The 18,412-nt window shown below is 38.6% G+C and overlaps 1 protein-coding gene and 1 pseudogene across 1 annotated transcript; both read left to right on the forward strand.

Moving 5' to 3' along the window:
• On the forward strand, nt 1-1,889 carry LOC141822433 (disease resistance protein RGA2-like; annotated as a pseudogene).
• Nucleotides 1,890-12,308: 10,419 nt separating this feature from the next.
• Nucleotides 12,309-18,158, forward strand: LOC141822435 (putative disease resistance RPP13-like protein 1). The gene is given in 7 exon segments (XM_074709887.1): nt 12,309-14,258; nt 14,261-14,339; nt 14,486-16,292; nt 16,294-16,404; nt 16,406-16,679; nt 17,239-17,350; nt 17,676-18,158. Coding segments are annotated over 5 exon segments (4,059 nt in total). The 5' UTR covers nt 12,309-12,406; the 3' UTR covers nt 16,616-16,679; nt 17,239-17,350; nt 17,676-18,158.
• Nucleotides 18,159-18,412: the final 254 nt, after the last annotated feature.

The following is an 18,412-nucleotide window of genomic DNA, read 5'->3' on the forward strand; positions in this document are numbered from 1 at the left end:
TTCCCAAAGACGAAGGAAGCATCAAACAGCTAGCAATCATGATTGGGTTCGCGCTGACAGCCTTGGGATGGCTCGCGGAGAGCTTCATGGTTACCTTGATCGGAAAGGCCGTCGATCGCGCTGTACAACAGTTCGGTGAGCAGCATGGAATTGAAGATGACCTCAAGAAGCTGAAATATTCTCTCCGCAACGCCATGTTGACAATCAGCACCATCGAGAACTTGTGGCTAAAAGATGAGGGTGAGCAGCAGAGATTGAAGGAGTTGCTGATAGACCTCAAGGATGCTGCTTACGATGCTGATGACTTATTGGATGAATTCCAATACAGAATTCTGAAGCAGCAGATCGAGCAACAAGGAGATGAGGCTGGCAACCGAGCATCGTCTTCCTCCTCCTACTCCACTCTCCCTCCCAGCAAAAAGATAAAAACTTCATTATCTAGTTACACCAGTGGCCTTTTCGGAAAAGGGGATGACGGTGATGATAATGATGTCCAGAGAATGAGGGAAATAAAGGGGAGGCTAGATGACAACTCTGATGCTCTTGAGAAAATTTACAGTTCGCTAGGCGCAGAAGATGGCAGAGGAAAGAAACAATTGGTGTCCTCGGCGAGCCGGCAAACGAGCTCCTTTTCGACTGAACCTCAAATGTTTGGCAGAGACAAAGAGCTGCAAGAACTCAAGGATTTGTTGTTGGAACCAGAAATTGCATCTAAATTTGGTCAAAGTGGATTCTCTGTTTTGTCTATCACTGGTATTGGAGGGATTGGGAAAACCACTCTTGTTCAGGAAGCCTTCAATGACAGCATCGTGAAAGAATACTTTCAGCTCAGAATTTGGGTCTGTGTTTCTGAAAATTTCTGCACAGATAGGTTGACCAGAGAGATTATAGAGTATGCAACCAAGGTGAAGTGTGATCTCACGAATTTCGCTGCTCTTCAAGAGGTTCTCAAGGAGAAGATCACGCCAGAGAGATTTCTTCTTGTATTGGATGATGTGTGGAACGAAGACAGGCACAAATGGGAGACCCTCTGTGCACCATTGAGGTCTGGAAAGCCTGGTAGCAAAATATTGGTAACAACTCGCTCTAGGAAGATTGCTGACATGGTTAGTGATGTGGATGCCATTCATCTGGAAGGTCTGGATGAGGAGAACTTCTGGGAATTTTTCAAGAAATGTGCATTTGGTTCTTCGAAAAGTGGAGTTCATCATCCTCATTTGGAAGCCATGGCGAAGGAGATGATTTGCAAGTTAAAGGGATTGCCACTTGCAGCAAAGACTCTAGGAGGGTTGTTGAGCATGAAGTTGGATGAGCAGTACTGGAAAAGCATTTTAGATAGCAAAATATGGCAGCTTCCCCACGAAGAAAATGGGATTATGCCGGCGCTACAACTGAGCTATCAATATCTTCCTCCTCATCTTAAGCAGTGCTTTGCATTTTGCTCCTTGTTTCCTAAAGATTATAGATTTTCAGAATCTGAGTTGATCAGTATTTGGATAGCAGAAGGATTCATAGTGCCTCAAGGAAGTACCAGATTGGAGGAGCTAGGAAGCAACTACATTCATGAGTTAGCTAACAGGTCATTCATTCAAAAGTCAGAGGATGGAGTGTTTATAATGCATGACCTCATACATGATCTTGCAGAACTCATATCTGTGGGCGAGTCTTACAGGATTGAAGAAGGCAAGTCCCATGAAATTCCTAGCACGATTCGTCATCTTTCAGTGCACGTAGAGCAAGAAGGTATGCAGACAAAAATCTTAACAGAATTCTCTCATTACAATAAATTACGAACGCTGATGTTGTTGTCATCAAGAGCACACTAGCAAGCGTTTTATTCTTGATTGTGGTGTTTTGGAAAAATTAAAAAGGATTCGTGTTCTTCTCTTGACGAATTGTGCTTTGGAAGAGCTGCCTAACAGTATTGGCAAGTTGATACATCTCCGCTATCTTGACTTATCCCGCAATTACAACATTAGAAGGTTGCCTGAGTCATTATGCGACTTGTACAATCTGCAGACATTGAGATTATATGCTTGTGATTTGGAAGAGTTGCCTAACAGTATTGGCAAGTTGAGACATCTCCGCTTTATTGTCATTGTCAATAAAAAAGTGTCCGAAGCTCATGAGCATGACACGAGATGAGTGATACTGAGAATGTTAATGTGGAGGTAAAATCACAATAGTATTTTTGCTCATTAGAACAGTTATACATTTATCATGCATTGGTATCGCCTCTTTGCACAATACTTTGTTTCAAGAAAATACTTGTTTTCTCTTATATTTTGTCTTAAAAAATTATTAATTTATAAAATGCTAAGAGAGGAGATGATCCGATATGTCCGCATTTGACAAATAAAAACATACACATATACTTGCACTTTTATGTTCTTTCTGCTATCAAAGTAGTCAAATCTTCTTGCAAGTAAATAGGCATTTAACACATGGAGTTAAATATTCTAATTAATAGATCATTTTGTGAAAAAAAAGATTTTAGATTTAATTATTGTTTTATGTATTAATTAGCAGTTAATAGCCTCTATTGTTTACCTTAAATTCAATGCTACTGAAGATGCAATCTTAACAAAGTTTCTACTAGTGTATTTTTTTCTTTTATTCTGAATTAATTCATTTTTTTCCTTTTGACAAAGTAACTCGTTTCTTCTATCTTGTTGTTAATGCAGTGAACATACAGAGCTAGAATGAATGTAAAAATAACTTAATGCAAAAAAAGATGGAAGGGCCAGCCAAATATAAGTATTTGATATCTCGAAGAAGTTATGTCTAACACAAGGTATTATTGTCTTTTCCTTGAATGAGATTAAATAAGGACATTATACTATCTTAGTTTAGCTGTGTGTATGTCTTTATTTTTTTTTATCTGCCAAACTAATACACTGGGTCATTTTGGTGCATATATTGCTTTAAGGAAAATGTTTGAAGTAAATACCGAGTGAAACATTACCATTTGCAGACCAACATCTTGAAACGTAGAAAGTGATAGCTATTGTTGCATATATATTTTTTCCATTAGCTTTATATATTTCTATCACCATGGATGTCTTTATACTTTTAGTTCATAACAATATCCATGGAACCTGGATATGCTCAACAATATACAAAATAGGCACAACTTCACAAACGCTTTTGGAAGAGGACAATCGGGGGCGGAGGAGGACGAGGTTCGAGGGGCGTGGAGGCTGAAAGGCAATGATAGGGGACGTTGGGGTTGCTGTTGAGAAGGAGATGAAATTAAAGCCAGTGGCGGAATCAAGAACGTTGCTGCTCAAATTGTGGCTGGGGAATCAGAGATGAATCAGGAATTGTCATATTGCAAGGCATCTTTTCATCCAGATTTTATTTATTTTCACTTCTGGAACTGTCTACGATAATGTACGATGGGCTGACAGTGTTGTGTTCTTCAGCCATTGTTGTATATATCTTCAGCTACAATCAATGTCTGCCCTGCCATTTCTCTGTATCTCCACATCCTCAATCTGCTCCTTTAATTTCGCTAGTCGTTTTGTTCAGGACTGTTGATAATTGAAAGTATAGTTCATCAGTAAAGTAAATCAAAATGTATCAACTTGATTTATCTATGATCAATATATTTGAACTGCCATTTCACTGTATCTTGACATTTTCAATGTGTTCCATTCGTTACTCACTTTTGCTCGGCAATGTTTCAAGTAGTACTTTGTATTGTTTCTATATTTTTATCATTGTTGATCTAGACCACCAAGTAATCTATAAGATGTAATTATATGCTACATTGTTTCTCGGCAAAAAAAAGTTTTTTTTTTGCCTAAATCATTTGGCATTTTCTATGCTCTATGTCATTTTCATTCATGAGCATAAACTAATATACCAATCAGCTGCATTATACAAATTACAAATTTTATTATGTCATATTTAATTGCATCTCAAGTTGATCCTTTCAAGCTTAAACAAATTAAGCAGCTGCATTTATAAAATTACAAATCTGTGTCATATTTGACTGCGTCTTAAGTTTATCAGTTTAAACTTTTTAATTGTTGAAAAATATAGTTCGATCGAGTATTTAAATCTCGCTAGCTACAAACTGTTTTATAAATTAAATTCCCATTTAAAAAACTCAACTTGGAGTATAATTGGAGAAAATAAGATCTGAAGCATCTTTTCGTAAATTAATCTATGACACCTCTGGCCTAGAAGAAAAGGAAAAAACTAAGGGAAAATTAATAGTGATCTTAAACATCTTAATTTCATTAGAAGAAATTGAAGGAGCATGTAAATATCAATTATGATAGGCTTTTTGGTAAAGTGCTAATTAAACTATATATATAATTTGCTTCATTTGTCTAACTATTTTGCTTCAATAATCAATCGCACATTGCTATATCTACTGCACGTCGCTGCCGCTTCTGCCCACGCGATCGTCGCCGCCTTCCACCCGCGACATCGCCTTCTGCTCCGCGTTGCGACTCCGCTGCCGACGATGTGACGCCGTCTGCCGATCCGCCGCGACGCCCCTTTTTCTTTTCTTCTCTGCTCGCCGCCGCCGCCGGTTGGTTGATTCTCCGCTGCCGCATGGAGAAGACCAGCACCGCCTTCCTTGGGCGATCGGAGTTCGCCGTGAGCCACTGATCGCGTGTGCGATTTCTCCTTCGAGGCTTCGCGATTGAGAGCCTCAGTTTATTGGACCAGCGCAACCTTTCATTCTCACGGTAAAAGAAATTTCTTCTTATGGACTCGTTTTGTTTAATTTGCAGAGACAAGTTAGGGTTTCCATTGCCTTCTGCGTGCTAGGTTTAGCCCAAAGAGTCTATAGATTGAGTTCTCCTATACTTCTGTAAAATTTATTTAGTTTCTCTTGACTTCGTTTTTGGGAGTACGACCTGTATGGATTGGGGGTTAGGGATATTAGAGGTTAAGGTGAGGTTGATTTGGGATTTTAATTTTGATTGTTTCCTTATTAAGATAGGTTTAGATTTTGAAGTTATTATTTTTATCCGATAATATTTTGATTATTTAAATTATTTAATATTATATGTAGATACTAGTTCGAGTGGTGCATGTTGATTTGCTGACACTCGGAGCTTGGTAGACACAAAAGTGGGTACATTCTATCTTTGGACTTTATAATTTTCTCTGTGCATGAATAAATAAAAATTAAATAGATATATATAGTTATATGTGTTATAATTATTTTCAAAAGGGGATTAAAATGATTCTTAAAATATTGAAACCGGGTTAAAATGATTAAATCACTAAAAGGTAAAGAATTGATTTTATTTCTTGTTCACACATGGAGTTCATCTGGGTAAAATGGAAAAGGATGTTTTAAATATTCAAATAGATATTCTCATATACTCTGTCTAGTAATACATGTCTTTATACTGCTTGATCTTTTATTTTTCGTACTGTTGATATTTCATCCTATTGATACTTAACCTTTACATGTAAACTCTATTGTGATACTTTAAAGAATAAATAAGATTTAATTAGATTTAAATTGGTCGTTTAGACCAAATCGAAAAGATACATACTGAGAATGTAACAATTATGATAACTGATAAAAAAGATATAACGTAAAATGAAATAAAAGAAAATGATAAATATTAAAAGGTGTTAACTATGAGTCTAGTTTTTGTCACGCTCCGCACGAACTAGGCTTGCCGCAATGCTAGCTTCGCTCGGTACGCGTGAACTGTAACAAATGTTAGAGCAAAATACAGAGTAAAATTAAATAATCTAACTATATGCATACCTCTGGAATAACTCCCTTAGTATTATGTACATATCTCAACAATTAACCTAGAGTCAAAGTAAAAGGAGAGTGAGCACAAAGTGCACAATGGAGATGCGAAAGATGTGTATGAAAATATTAATAAAAGATCAACAACATTATGTATCTTTTATAATTTCCATGTCATTCGTCTTTTCTTTCTTTTTTTTATTTAATATCATCCGTTCCTATTATTGTCTTATTTTATTCGACCACTTAATACGATTTCTTGAATGGGTAATGATGAGCTAGGGTTTTATGTATTTTTAATCGATTTATTCTTGGATTTTTGCATGAAAATAAATTGTTTAATGAATCGATTTGATTATATTTGTGTTATGCGGCATAATTGAAGGCTTGATTTTAATTTCTATGATTTAATGGCGAATTTTGTATTAATTGATGTAAATTGATTGTAGGGCTCAAATCGGACCAAGATCGAGCTCAATCGCGATCGAATCGAGCCAAATTTGTCCAAATTGATCAAGCACACACGGAGGACATGACTTAGCTCAAACCCGATCAAGATCCATCAATTTTTCCAAACCCTAGGTTGCCCTAAAACCCCAGATCAAGCTCCATCACAGGATCAAAAATGGACGGCCCAGATCTGTTGATTAATCAGAGTATTAAAAACAAAAACATTAGGGAATGAACAGTGTTGGCTGCGCACTATTCATCTTTGTTCCCACCGCGACAATCCCTTGTTGCGAGGCGTAACTCCACAGTCAACCCCTTTCGCCCAAACCAATTCCATTGCTATCCTTGTTCCTTGAAGAGTCCAAAATCGGTCGATTGGGTGAAATTTAGCAGCTGGATGACGCGCAGCGGTGAGGGTTTCTCCGACGGCTTCATCCCTTGTTTTCTCGCGTTCCGGCCATCCACGGCTCAATCTGACGCCGCGAGCTTTTGAGGGGTTCTCTGAGGTTCGTGGTTAGCTCCTATACCATCAGCAAATCGATCGAAGTCAAGAGAAGACCAGGAATCCAGTTTTGCAGCTTAGAATCGCTCCGTGCAGACCACTATTAGCGTCATAGAGGGTTTCTTCGGCATTTTCACGGTTCAGGCAGCGAGGAAACCACACCAGGGATCACGTTGAAGACTCCAAAGGGATCATTGAAGCCACATTATGGATTTAACAACTGTTTGACAATCAACTGAGGAGATACAAGGAAAAGGGAAGGGCTGGATGGTTGTTTTCTGATTTTGGTTTACTGTACTGTGATTTGTTTCTGAAGTCTGTTAATTGTGGTTGTTTTGTTTGAATTGCGTAGACTAGTGATTGCTTATGTTATTGTAGTTGATTCGGGATTATTTGAAGTTTCCTTAGCTTTAATTACAGCTTCCTTAGCATTTTTGTCCGATAAGTTCTGATTTCCATTGTTACTGTTCCGTATCAGCTCCGTATCAATCGGGTTCGATTACAATATTGTTAAAAACCTTTGAATGCCATTTGTTTGGTTAATGAATGATGTTAGTATAGTTAGTTTTGTTTTGTGCCAAATTTAGTTCTCTGCCATTTGAATTGTACTGTTCCGTGCCAATTGTTCTTATCGGATTAAGCCTGATTTGTTCCATTTGGCTTGCATCAATAGCATTGAACTCCATTTAGATTGCATTTAGGTATAGGTTCTGATTTAAAAAATTAGGGTTCTAATAGAATTTTGATTACTGCATTTAGGGATGTTGATAGGGTTTTGGATTTGTGTCTCTAGGTCTCAATTAGCAATAAATTGAATTTGCCTTTCCAGAATAGGAGATAACTTAATTTCAATTGCATTTCATTAAATCATTGCATTTTTAGTTTCATTTCATTCCAAAAACACCAAAACCCCCAATTTCATAGAAAACTCCAAAAAGAACGATACGTAAGCTCGAATTAAATGATTTTCTAGTAGTCCCTTGGAAAATACGAATCGAAGCCCCTATACTTCATTTGTTTGTATTCATTGTGGGTTTTCGATAAATTAAATCAATTTGCAACCCTAACCGTGACACATCAGATCTAGGATTGTCAGGTAAACGACATATAATCTACTCATCTAGAATGTGTCATTTAGGAAAAAGGTGAACCACCTGCCTTGCTTCCACCTAATATAAACATATCACATATTTACAATTATTCCTTAACATTCATCTTGTATTGTCTTCTGAATTATATTCATTAGTTCTCCTTAATTTCTCATTTTTCAATATTACACACATTATAGTCTTATTTTATCTATCACTCAGCATAGCCTGTTGAGTGGGTGAACTACATATAACATCTTCAACAAGGATGTGTCGTATAAGTAATGATGAATGACTTGCATTCCACCTAATATGAACACATCCTGTATAAATGAAAATCTCAAGGTAAGCGACTTGCAGCTCATTCGAGAAAGATGCATCGTATATAAAAGTAAACGACCTATAATCCACTCGTAATGGAAAGCATCGTATGTATGCACATATACATGCATAAGTTGAGTGAACGACCTGCAAATCCACCCGATACAAAATACATTATGTGAATGCACATATACAAACACATATAGATATATAGGATGAACGACCTGCAATCCATCCGAAAAGTGTCTCACATAAAAATAGGATGAATGACCTGCAATTTATCCCATGAGATGCCTCACGTAAGAATAGGGTGAACGACCAGCAATTCACCCAGTGAGGAAAATTTTATCTCAATTTGTTCGAAGTTTAGGCACACGCAGAAAGATTCGAAGGCTCCTTCAAATTACGGAGCAAAGAGTTCTATACTTATAGAGTTATTTTCCTCATTACTCTGATATAATTATTCTCAAATCTTCTATAACAGAAAGAATTGAGATCCATGACACGAGAAGTATATTCACTTCTTAATTTACTTAGTTTGAGAAGTCATATATCTTCTTGCGAGCATCGAGCCGAAGCTTTCTCTCGTATTGTTTGATTTTTGATAATAATATCATTTATATTATTTATTCACTTTAAATTCTCATGAGGTTTGAATTCTATTTTAGGAAATTATCTTAAATTTTTCATATCTCTCAATTTCCAAATCTAAATGGCATTGATCTATTTTGATAAACAACATATATAAAAGGGCAATCAAGTACAAAGATATGATCAAGCAAATCGAAGTATATACAAGCATGTACTTTATTTTTCTTCTACCATATAGAATATAAATCTTAAATAATTCATTATCAATATTTTCTATCTCATACCTAATTTAACATTGATGAGGTCATTCTTGTTTTCTAACCTATCGATGTAGACCTATGGTAGTAATTATCCATTAAAATGAAATCTTAATACAAACAACAACAAGCATCGTACACTGTAAATAATGGATTCATGATATACAAAGATGAAGAAAAATCCAAGCTATGAAATTCTTGATGGTTGTGAATTGTCGAACCAACAAAAAAATAATAAAAAGATTAAGCAAAAAGAGATCCAGATTATTATCTCTTAAAGCGTAGGTTTAATCATGCACGAAGAAAATCGAAGAGTCAAGCAAGAAAATTCCACCTCAATGGAAGGATTTTTCGCTGTGGGGCGTCGGCAACGTGACGATGGTAGCGTGATGACAATGGCACTAGCTACAAGGGCGTCCAACGACCACGACGACGTGCAGCGGCGACGACAATGACGACAGGGAATAAGGACGACGGCGGCGGGAGGAGTTTGAGGGTGCATTAGGGTTTTGGGGTTAGAGAGGTTTTAAATACCCTTTATTTACATTTTTGTATAAAGGTCCAACAAGTTTTTAAAATTTTTAACTAAGGTCTTTTGAATTATTTCAAGATATAACAGTTTTTATACCAACGTTTTACTAGAGTATACTGGACCGTACATCTGAGGAGGGATGACGTGATGTAGCCCTCGGTCCAAAGCACTGACCACCCATATATTATTGTGGTAGAACAGAGGCCGCGGTTAGTGTTTATCCTGTCTTCCACCGGTGAGGGCTATTAGCTCGTACGTTAGATAATGTCTGCGACAATATATTCTGAGGAGGCTGTTAGCCTATATATATATATATATATATATATAATATATATATATATATATATATATATATATATATATATATATATATATATATATATATATATATATATATATATATATATAGAGAGTTCTGATCTGCTGGGCGTCGTTTGCTGGGCGTCCCGTGGGCGACATCGACGTGGCTTCCACGTGGTTGGGACCGACCGCGCTCGCGTGTAAAGAAAAGCATAACCTCGTCTCCGCTCTTCTTCCTCCAAACCCGATTCCTTCCTCCAAGCCCTAACCCGCCGCGATTCCTTCCTCGCGACCCCGCTCTCTTCTCCTCTCGCCACCGCCCGCGATCCCCTGGCCGCCGCCCTCCACGGCTCGCCATTCCTCCCCTCGCTCGAATCCTCCTCCTCCACGGCTCGCGACCTCTTCCTCCAAACCCTAACCCGCGATTCTCCCCTCCCCTCCTCTCCCTTCGCCACCCGCGATCCCTGCCTGTCGGCCCTGCTCTCTTCCCCTCGGAGCCACCGTCGATCTGCTCGCCCTGCTCTCTTCTCCCCTCGCGCCCGCTTGCACTGCTCGCGGACCGCCGCCGATCCGCTCGCCCCTGCTCGCCTCGCGCCGCTTGCACTGCTCGCGGACCGCCGCCGATCTTCTCGCCCCTGCTCTTTTCCTGTGGCGCAAAACTGGTAATAGTGCTTAGTTTTGTTTCATGTTACAGAACCAGAAACACGAGGTGAACTTAACTACATTCCCTATTTCTGTGAAGATAAAACTGATTACTATAAAGGAATTAGAATTCCTTTCTTTTAAGAGTTGACACCAGACAAGCTGAGACTGCAAGGTTTTCATATTACAGTATTTCTCCCTTTGCTATTCTTCTTTATCTGGCCTTGTTCTATGTAAGAAACATTCCATAATTCAAGAACTAGTTTCTGCAGTGTTACATTGCAAATTTTGCAAATTGCTAATTGAGTGCTGCTGGAAGCATCTCCAACCAGACACAAGGAGAGGATTGTAGCTGCCATTCTCAAATACACTTCTTCGGCATAAATTGTTTATATTTCTATGTTGCCTTCATATACTACTCTTGATCTCATCCATCAGATCTGAAGAGTTGTGCCCTTCAGATCTCGCCTCTTGTCATCAGCCGTCGGATCTGAATCTCTTGATCCATTCGATCTGACGCATCAGATCAGGTTTCATCCCAGCGGTCAGATCGTGACTCTTCGCGATCCATCGCTCCAGATCGCATCACAAGCGATCTATCACACCTCTTTGATCAACGGTTGTCATCCGTTCGCCCAATCAACAGTCCAGTCATCTCTTCTTGCCCACGTGGATGCCACATAGGCATTGCCACGTCAGATACGATCCTGACACGTCACCCGAGTGTCACGTAGGCACCGCAATGTCACCTGGAGCATAAATTTAAGCTCCTCAATGCTCCTCGCGACGACGCGTACGTGCGCCTACAAAGCGCCCATTGCGCACGTGGCGGGCTCACAGGTGCGAGCACCTGCTCGCCCCTGAGAAGAAAGCACCTGGTCTTTTTGTGTTAACTCCATTAACACAACATCATTAATAAGGAAAGAAAACACATCGTAAATTTTCGATGTGGGACTATTCTCCCATGTATTTCCTTATATATAACATTAATTAACAATTAATGTTATTTGGATCAATCTTAAACAATTAATTTCTTATTCACCTTTAATCGGTTTTGAGCAAATTAATAGTCTAAATCTATCTACGCGAAACTTAGATTTCAATTTTGAAGTCAATTACGACTTTCATTAATTGATGACATTCCGATTTTTCTATAAAACCATATTAGTCCATTAAGACCCCAATATCCAACAATTATAATTTGATTTTTTTTTACACTGCTACAATGATTATTTTGCTTCAATAAATGCACCTTGCTATTTACTGTACTAAAAAATTGGATGCTAAAGAAAGACTTGGCATGCAAGTTGCATCAGATATCAACACTGTATATTTTGCAGTATGGAGTTGTATACGATGTAAAGATTGTAGGATTCTCTCGCCAACTCTAAACTTATCATTAACATCGTTTACGGGAAAAAAATATTAAAAAACACCTAAAAGATAATATACTAGTAATTAAAGACTTCTCTTCCAAAACTTATTCGTGTATATTTTTATAAAATTATAAATTAAAAAATTAACTTTTTTTTTTTCATCTTAAATAATCATTAGAAGTGCATCTTAGTTTGATAATGAATGGGAAAGAGTATTTCACACATTCATTATTTTGCTCCAATAATTGTACCTTCCTGCCAACTCCACGAGGCAAGACTCTAAATTTTCCAATCCACTTTGTTTTTTAAAAAAAAATTAAAGAAAATGTTCATGTTCTTCATCTCAAACTGTTACGAAACCGTCCGATCAAAACACCAGGCGTGCTTCAATTCTGCTGTGGATTAATAGCCGCCCAGCAGATTAATATATAAACTGAGCGGCACAGATTAATCTATAAACGCAGTTTGTCGTATCTTGACTTGCAAGTCGCATCCAAAGTCAAGAAGACTATATGCTTTGCTTTCCTCTCCATTCTCTTCTCACGCTTTGTTTGTAAACTTCTCCTCTTTGTTTCCCAAAGACGAAGGAAGCATCAAACAGCTAGCAATCATGATTGGGTGGTCCGCGCTGACAGCCTTGGGATGGCTCGCGGAGAGCTTCATGGGTGCCTTGGTCGTGAAGGCCGTCGATCGTGCTGTTCAACAGTTCGGTGAGCAGCATGGAGTCGAAGATGACCTCAAGAAGCTGAAGGATTCTCTCGCCAACGCCATGTTGAAAATCAGCACCATCGAGAACTTGTGGCTAAAAGATGAGGGCCTGCAGCAGAGATTGAAGGAGTTGCTGATAGGCCTCAAGGATGCTGCTTACGATGCTGATGACTTATTGGATGAATTCCAATACAGAATTCTGAAGCAGCAGATGGAGCAACAAGGAGATGAGGCTGGTAGCCGAGCATCGTCTTCCTCCTCCTACTCCACTCCCCCTCCGAGCAAAAAGATAAAAACTTCATTATCTAGTTACACCAGTGGCCTTTTCGGAAAAGGGGATGACGGTGATGATAATGATGTCCAGAGAATGAGGGAAATAAAGGGGAGGCTAGATGACAACTCAGATGCTCTTGAGAAAATTTACAGTTCGCTAGGCGCAGAAGATGACAGAGGAAAGAAACAATTGGTGTCCTCGGCGAGCCGGCAAACGAGCTCCTTTTCGACTGAACCTCAATTGTTTGGCAGAGACAAAGAGCTGCAAGAACTCAAGGATTTGTTGTTGGAACCAGAAGTCGCATCTAAATTTGGTCAAAGTGGATTCTCTGTTTTGTCTATCGCTGGTATTGGAGGGATTGGGAAAACCACTCTTGTTCAGGAAGCCTTCAATGACAGCATCGTGAAAGAATACTTCGAGCTCAGAATTTGGGTCTGTGTTTCTGAAAATTTCTGCACAGATAGGTTGGCCAGAGAGATTATAGAGAGTGCAACCAAGGTGAAGTGTGATCTCACGAATTTCGCTGCTCTTCAAGAGGTTCTCAAGGAGAAGATCACGCCAAAGAGATTTCTTCTTGTATTGGATGATGTGTGGAACGAGGACAGGCACAAATGGGAGACCCTCTGTGCACCATTGAGGTCTGGAAAGCCTGGTAGCAAAATATTGGTAACAACTCGCTCTAGGAAGATTGCTGACATGGTTAGTGATGTGGATGCCATTCATCTGGAAGGTCTGGATGAGGAGAACTTCTGGGAATTTTTCAAGAAATGTGCATTTGGTTCTTCGAAAAGTGGAGTTCATCATCCTCATTTGGAGGCCATGGCGAAGGAGATGATTTGCAAGTTAAAGGGATTGCCGCTTGCAGCAAAGACTCTAGGAGGGTTGTTGAGCATGAAGTTGGATGAGCAGTACTGGAAAAGCATTTTAGATAGCAAAATATGGCAGCTTCCCCAGGAAGAAAATGGGATTATGCCGGCGCTACAACTGAGCTATCAATATCTTCCTCCTCATCTTAAGCAGTGCTTTGCATTTTGCTCCTTGTTTCCTAAAGATTATAGATTTTCTGAGTCTGAGTTGATCAATATTTGGATAGCAGAAGGATTCATAGTGCCTCAAGGAAGTACCAGATTGGAGGAGCTAGGAAGCAACTACTTTCATGAGTTAGTTAACAGGTCATTCATTCAAAAGTCAGAGGATGGAGAATTTATAATGCATGACCTCATACATGATCTTGCAGAACTCATATCTGTGGGCGAGTCTTACAGGATTGAAGAAGGCAAGTCCCATGAAATTCCTAGCACGATTCGTCATCTTTCAGTGCACGAAGAGCAAGAAGGTATGCAGACAAAAATCTTAACAGAATTCTCTCATTACAATAAATTACGAACGCTGATGTTGTTGTCATCAAGATACACTAGCAAGAGTTTTATTCTTGATTGTGGTGTTTTGGAAAAATTAAAAAAGATTCGTGTTCTTGTCTTGAGGAAGAGATGCCTGATAGTATTGGCAAGTTGATACATCTCCGCTATCTTGACTTAACCAGCAGTCCCAACATTAGAAGGTTGCCCGAGTCATTATGCGACTTGTACAATCTGCAGACATTGATATTATTTGATTGTGCTTTGGAAGAGTTGCCTAACAGTATTGGCAAGTTGATACATCTACATCTCCGCATCTTGACTTATGCTTCAATCGCAACATTCAAAGGTTGCCTGAGTCATTATGCGACTTGTACAATCTGCAGACATTGATATTATATAATTGTGCTTTGGAAGAGTTGCCTAACAGTATTGGCAAGTTGATACATCTCCGCTATCTTGACTTATCCTGCAATTACAACATTCAAAGGTTGCCTGAGTCATTATGCGACTTGTACAATCTGCAGACATTGATATTAAATAATTGTGATAATTTAGAAAGTCTCCCGCATGGCATGACGAAGTTGATCAATTTGAGGGAACTTTCTGGAGCAGAAAAGTTTATTCCCAGGATAACAGAGGTCGGGAAGCTTACTTCTCTTCAAAAATTGCCCCTTTTCACAGTGCTAAAGGATAATGGACACAAACTTGCTGAATTAAAGGGTTTGAAACAGCTCCGGGGAGAACTGCGTATAACTAATCTTGAGAATGTGGAGAACAAGGACGAAGCAAATCTTGCGAGTTTGAAGAGTAAAGAACACCTCAATAGTTTGGTGCTAGAATGGACATCTTTGCAAGAATCCGATTCAGACGTTAATTTGCACATCTCAGAGCAGGTGCTTGAAGGTCTCCAGCCGCACCACAACCTACAACGCTTGACAATCAGAGGATATAATGGTGCTAGACCTCCCAATTGGCTACACGAACAAGTATATTCTAGATTGGAAGCTCTCGAACTTGAAAATTGTAAAAGGTGGAACGATCTATCAGTTATTGAGCAGCTATCACAATTAAAGTCCCTCTCCCTTGTGAGAATTCCAGTCCAGATCCATAATTTACACAAATTGTTCGATCCAAAAGTCTGCAGGTTCTTCTCCCAACTAGAAGATTTGAAACTAGAGGGCATTACCATGTTGGAGGATCTCCCAAATCTTGGACAACTTCCATGTCTCAAGACTCTTAACATTCGGAGTTTGCCGGGAGTGAAAATGATAGGCGATAGATTCTTTGCCACAACAGAAGAAGGCAGTTGTTTTCCTAGATTACATACTCTCCGTTTCGATGAAATGGAAGCATGGGAAGAGTTCTATTGCTCCGATGATAGAAATCTATTTCCCTGCTTGAAGAATCTTGAGATTTCAAATTGCCAAAGGCTGCGTATGTTACCTCCCCTTCCTCCTTCAATAACAAGGCTAAAATTAAAAAACGTTGGGCTGGTAGATTGTCCAAGATTCAGGAAAGCAATTGATGAAAGTAGCGACATAACTAATTCTGCATCTGTTGCATATTTGTCCATTCAGGAATGTCCAAATTTGACAAAACTAGAGGAAGGGTTGCTAGCACACCGTCATCTACAGCAGATTCATATACAGAAATGTGAACAACTATTGTGGGTGCCAGTCAAAAGGTTGAAAGAACTTACTTCTTTGAGGTCATTGTCAATAAAAGAGTGCCCGAAGCTCATGAGCATGACACGAGATGAGTACATTGATTTCCAACTCCCGCCATCCATTACACAACTATGTTTGTCTGATTGTGGAAATCTTTCCAAATCACTACCTGACTGCCTGCACAACCTGATCTCATTGCGTGACTTGGAGATAAGCAATTGTCCTGATCTAGTTTCTTTACCAGTAGAACCATTGCTTAATTTGGCTCATGTAACAATTAAGAATTGTAATGAGTTGAGATCAGTAGAAGGGCTAGGAATAAAACCCCTCGAGAAATTGAAGATTACAGGATGTCCCAAGCTTCTACTTTCTCAAGGAGAGGCACAAACAGAGAAATCGTCATTGCAGAGGTTAGTGATTGATGACACGGCGTTTATGAAACAATCTGTCATAAAAAATTTACTATCATCTGTAAAGGATCTTAGGAATTTCATCCTCTTGTGAAGCCGTGATGTTTGAGGGGGAAGATCAGGAGTCATTGCAAAGCTTGACATCTCTCGATTCATTAAGTTTCTCTGACTGCAAGAATCTACAATATCCTGCCAACAAAGTTGTACACCCTTACGTCCCTTCGTTACTTGCGGATACATAATTGCCCACAAATTCAGTCTCTGCCAGAGAAGGGGTTACCTCCTGCCCTCGCAGATCTAAAATTTGAAGGTTGCCATCTGATAGTGGAGCAGCAGTTGGTAAGACACTTGGCGGAGATTAAGAAGTCAGGTCGATACAGAAAACGTTATTCTTGGTAGATACTTAAGCCATGGAGACCCAATCTCTTCCATTTTACCATTAGCTGAGAATGTTAATGTGGAGGTAAAATCACAATAGTATTTTTGCTCATTAGAACAGTTATACATTTATCATGCATTGGTATCGCCTCTTTGCACAATACTTTGTTTCAAGAAAATACTTGTTTTCTCTTATATTTTGTCTTAAAAAATTGTTAATTTATGAATCAAATGTCTTGCATAAGAGATGTGATACTGAGACAGTGATCCGTATTTAAAAGCTAGGAGGAGATTGATCTGTCCGTATTTGACAAATAAAAACATACACATATACTTGCACTTTTATGTTCTTTCTGCTATCAAAGTAGTCAAATCTTCTTGCAAGTAAATAGGCATTTAACACATGGAGTTAAATATTCTAATTAATAGATCATTTTATGAAAAAAAGATTTTAGATTTAATTGTTGTTTTATGTATTAATTAGCAGTTAATAGCCTCTATTGTTTACCTTAAATTCAATGCTACTGAAGATGCTATCTTAACAAAGTTCCTACAAGTGTATTTTTTTTTCTTTTATTCTGAATTAATTCATTTTTTTCCTTTTGACAAAGTAACTCGTTTCTTCTATCTTGTTGTTAATGCAGTGAACATACAGAGCTAGAATGAATGTAAAAATAACTTAGTGCAAAAAAAAAGATGGAAGGGCCAGCCAAATATAAGTATTTGATATCTCGAAGAAGTTATGTCTAACACAAGGTATCATTGTCTTTTCCTTGAATGAGATTAAATAAGGGCATTATACTATCTTAGTTTAGCTGTGTGTATGTCTTTATTTTTTTTTATCTGCCAAACTAATACACTGGGTCATTTTGGTGCATATATTGCTTTAAGGAAAATGTTTGAAGTAAATACCGAGTGAAACATTACCATTTGCAGACCAACATCTTGAAACGTAGAAAGTGATAGCTATTGTTGCATATTTTTTTCCATTAGCTTTATATATTTCTATCACCATGGATGTCTTTATACTCTTAGTTCATAACAATATCCATGGAACCTGGATATGCTCAACAATATACAGAATAGGCACAACTTCACAAAAGAGTACCTGACGCTTTTGGAAGAGGACAATCGGGGGCGGAGGAGGACGAGGTTCGAGGGGCGTGGAGGCTGAAAGGCAATGATGGGGGACGTTGGGGTTGCTGCTGAGAAGGAGATGAAATTAAAGCCAGTGGCGGAATCAAGAACGTTGCTGCTCAAATCGTGGCCGGGGAGGCAGAGATGAAACAGGAATTGTCATATTGCAAGGCATCTTTTCATCCAGATTTTATTTATTTTCACTTAATTCTAGAACTGTCTACGATAATGTACGATGGACTGACAGTGTTGTGTTCTTCAGCCATCGTTGTATATATCTTCAGCTACAATCAATGTCTGCCCTGCCATTTCTCTGTATCTTCACATCCTCAATCTGCTCCTTTCGCTAGTCGCTTTGTTCAGGACTGTTGATAATTGAAAGTATAGTTCATCAGTAAAGTAAATCAAAATGTATCAACTTGATTTATCTATGATCAATATATCTGAACTGCCATTTCACTGTATCTTGACATTTTCAATGTGTTCCTTTCGTTACTCACTTTGCTCAGGGCTGCTGATAGTTGAAAATTTATTAGTAATGCAAAAAACATGATATATTTTCTGTGTTTTTTTTGGTCTTGTATGTCATCTTCACAATGTTTCAAGTACTTTGTATTGTTTCTATATTTTTATCATTGTTGATCTAGACCACCAAGTAATCTATAAGATGTAATTATATGC

The sequence above is a fragment of the Curcuma longa genome, chromosome 2 (assembly GCF_044706935.1).
Source record: "Curcuma longa cultivar G26 ecotype Majalengka, Jawa Barat chromosome 2, ITB_CL_G26_1.1, whole genome shotgun sequence".
Taxonomy (NCBI): Eukaryota; Viridiplantae; Streptophyta; class Magnoliopsida; order Zingiberales; family Zingiberaceae; genus Curcuma; species Curcuma longa.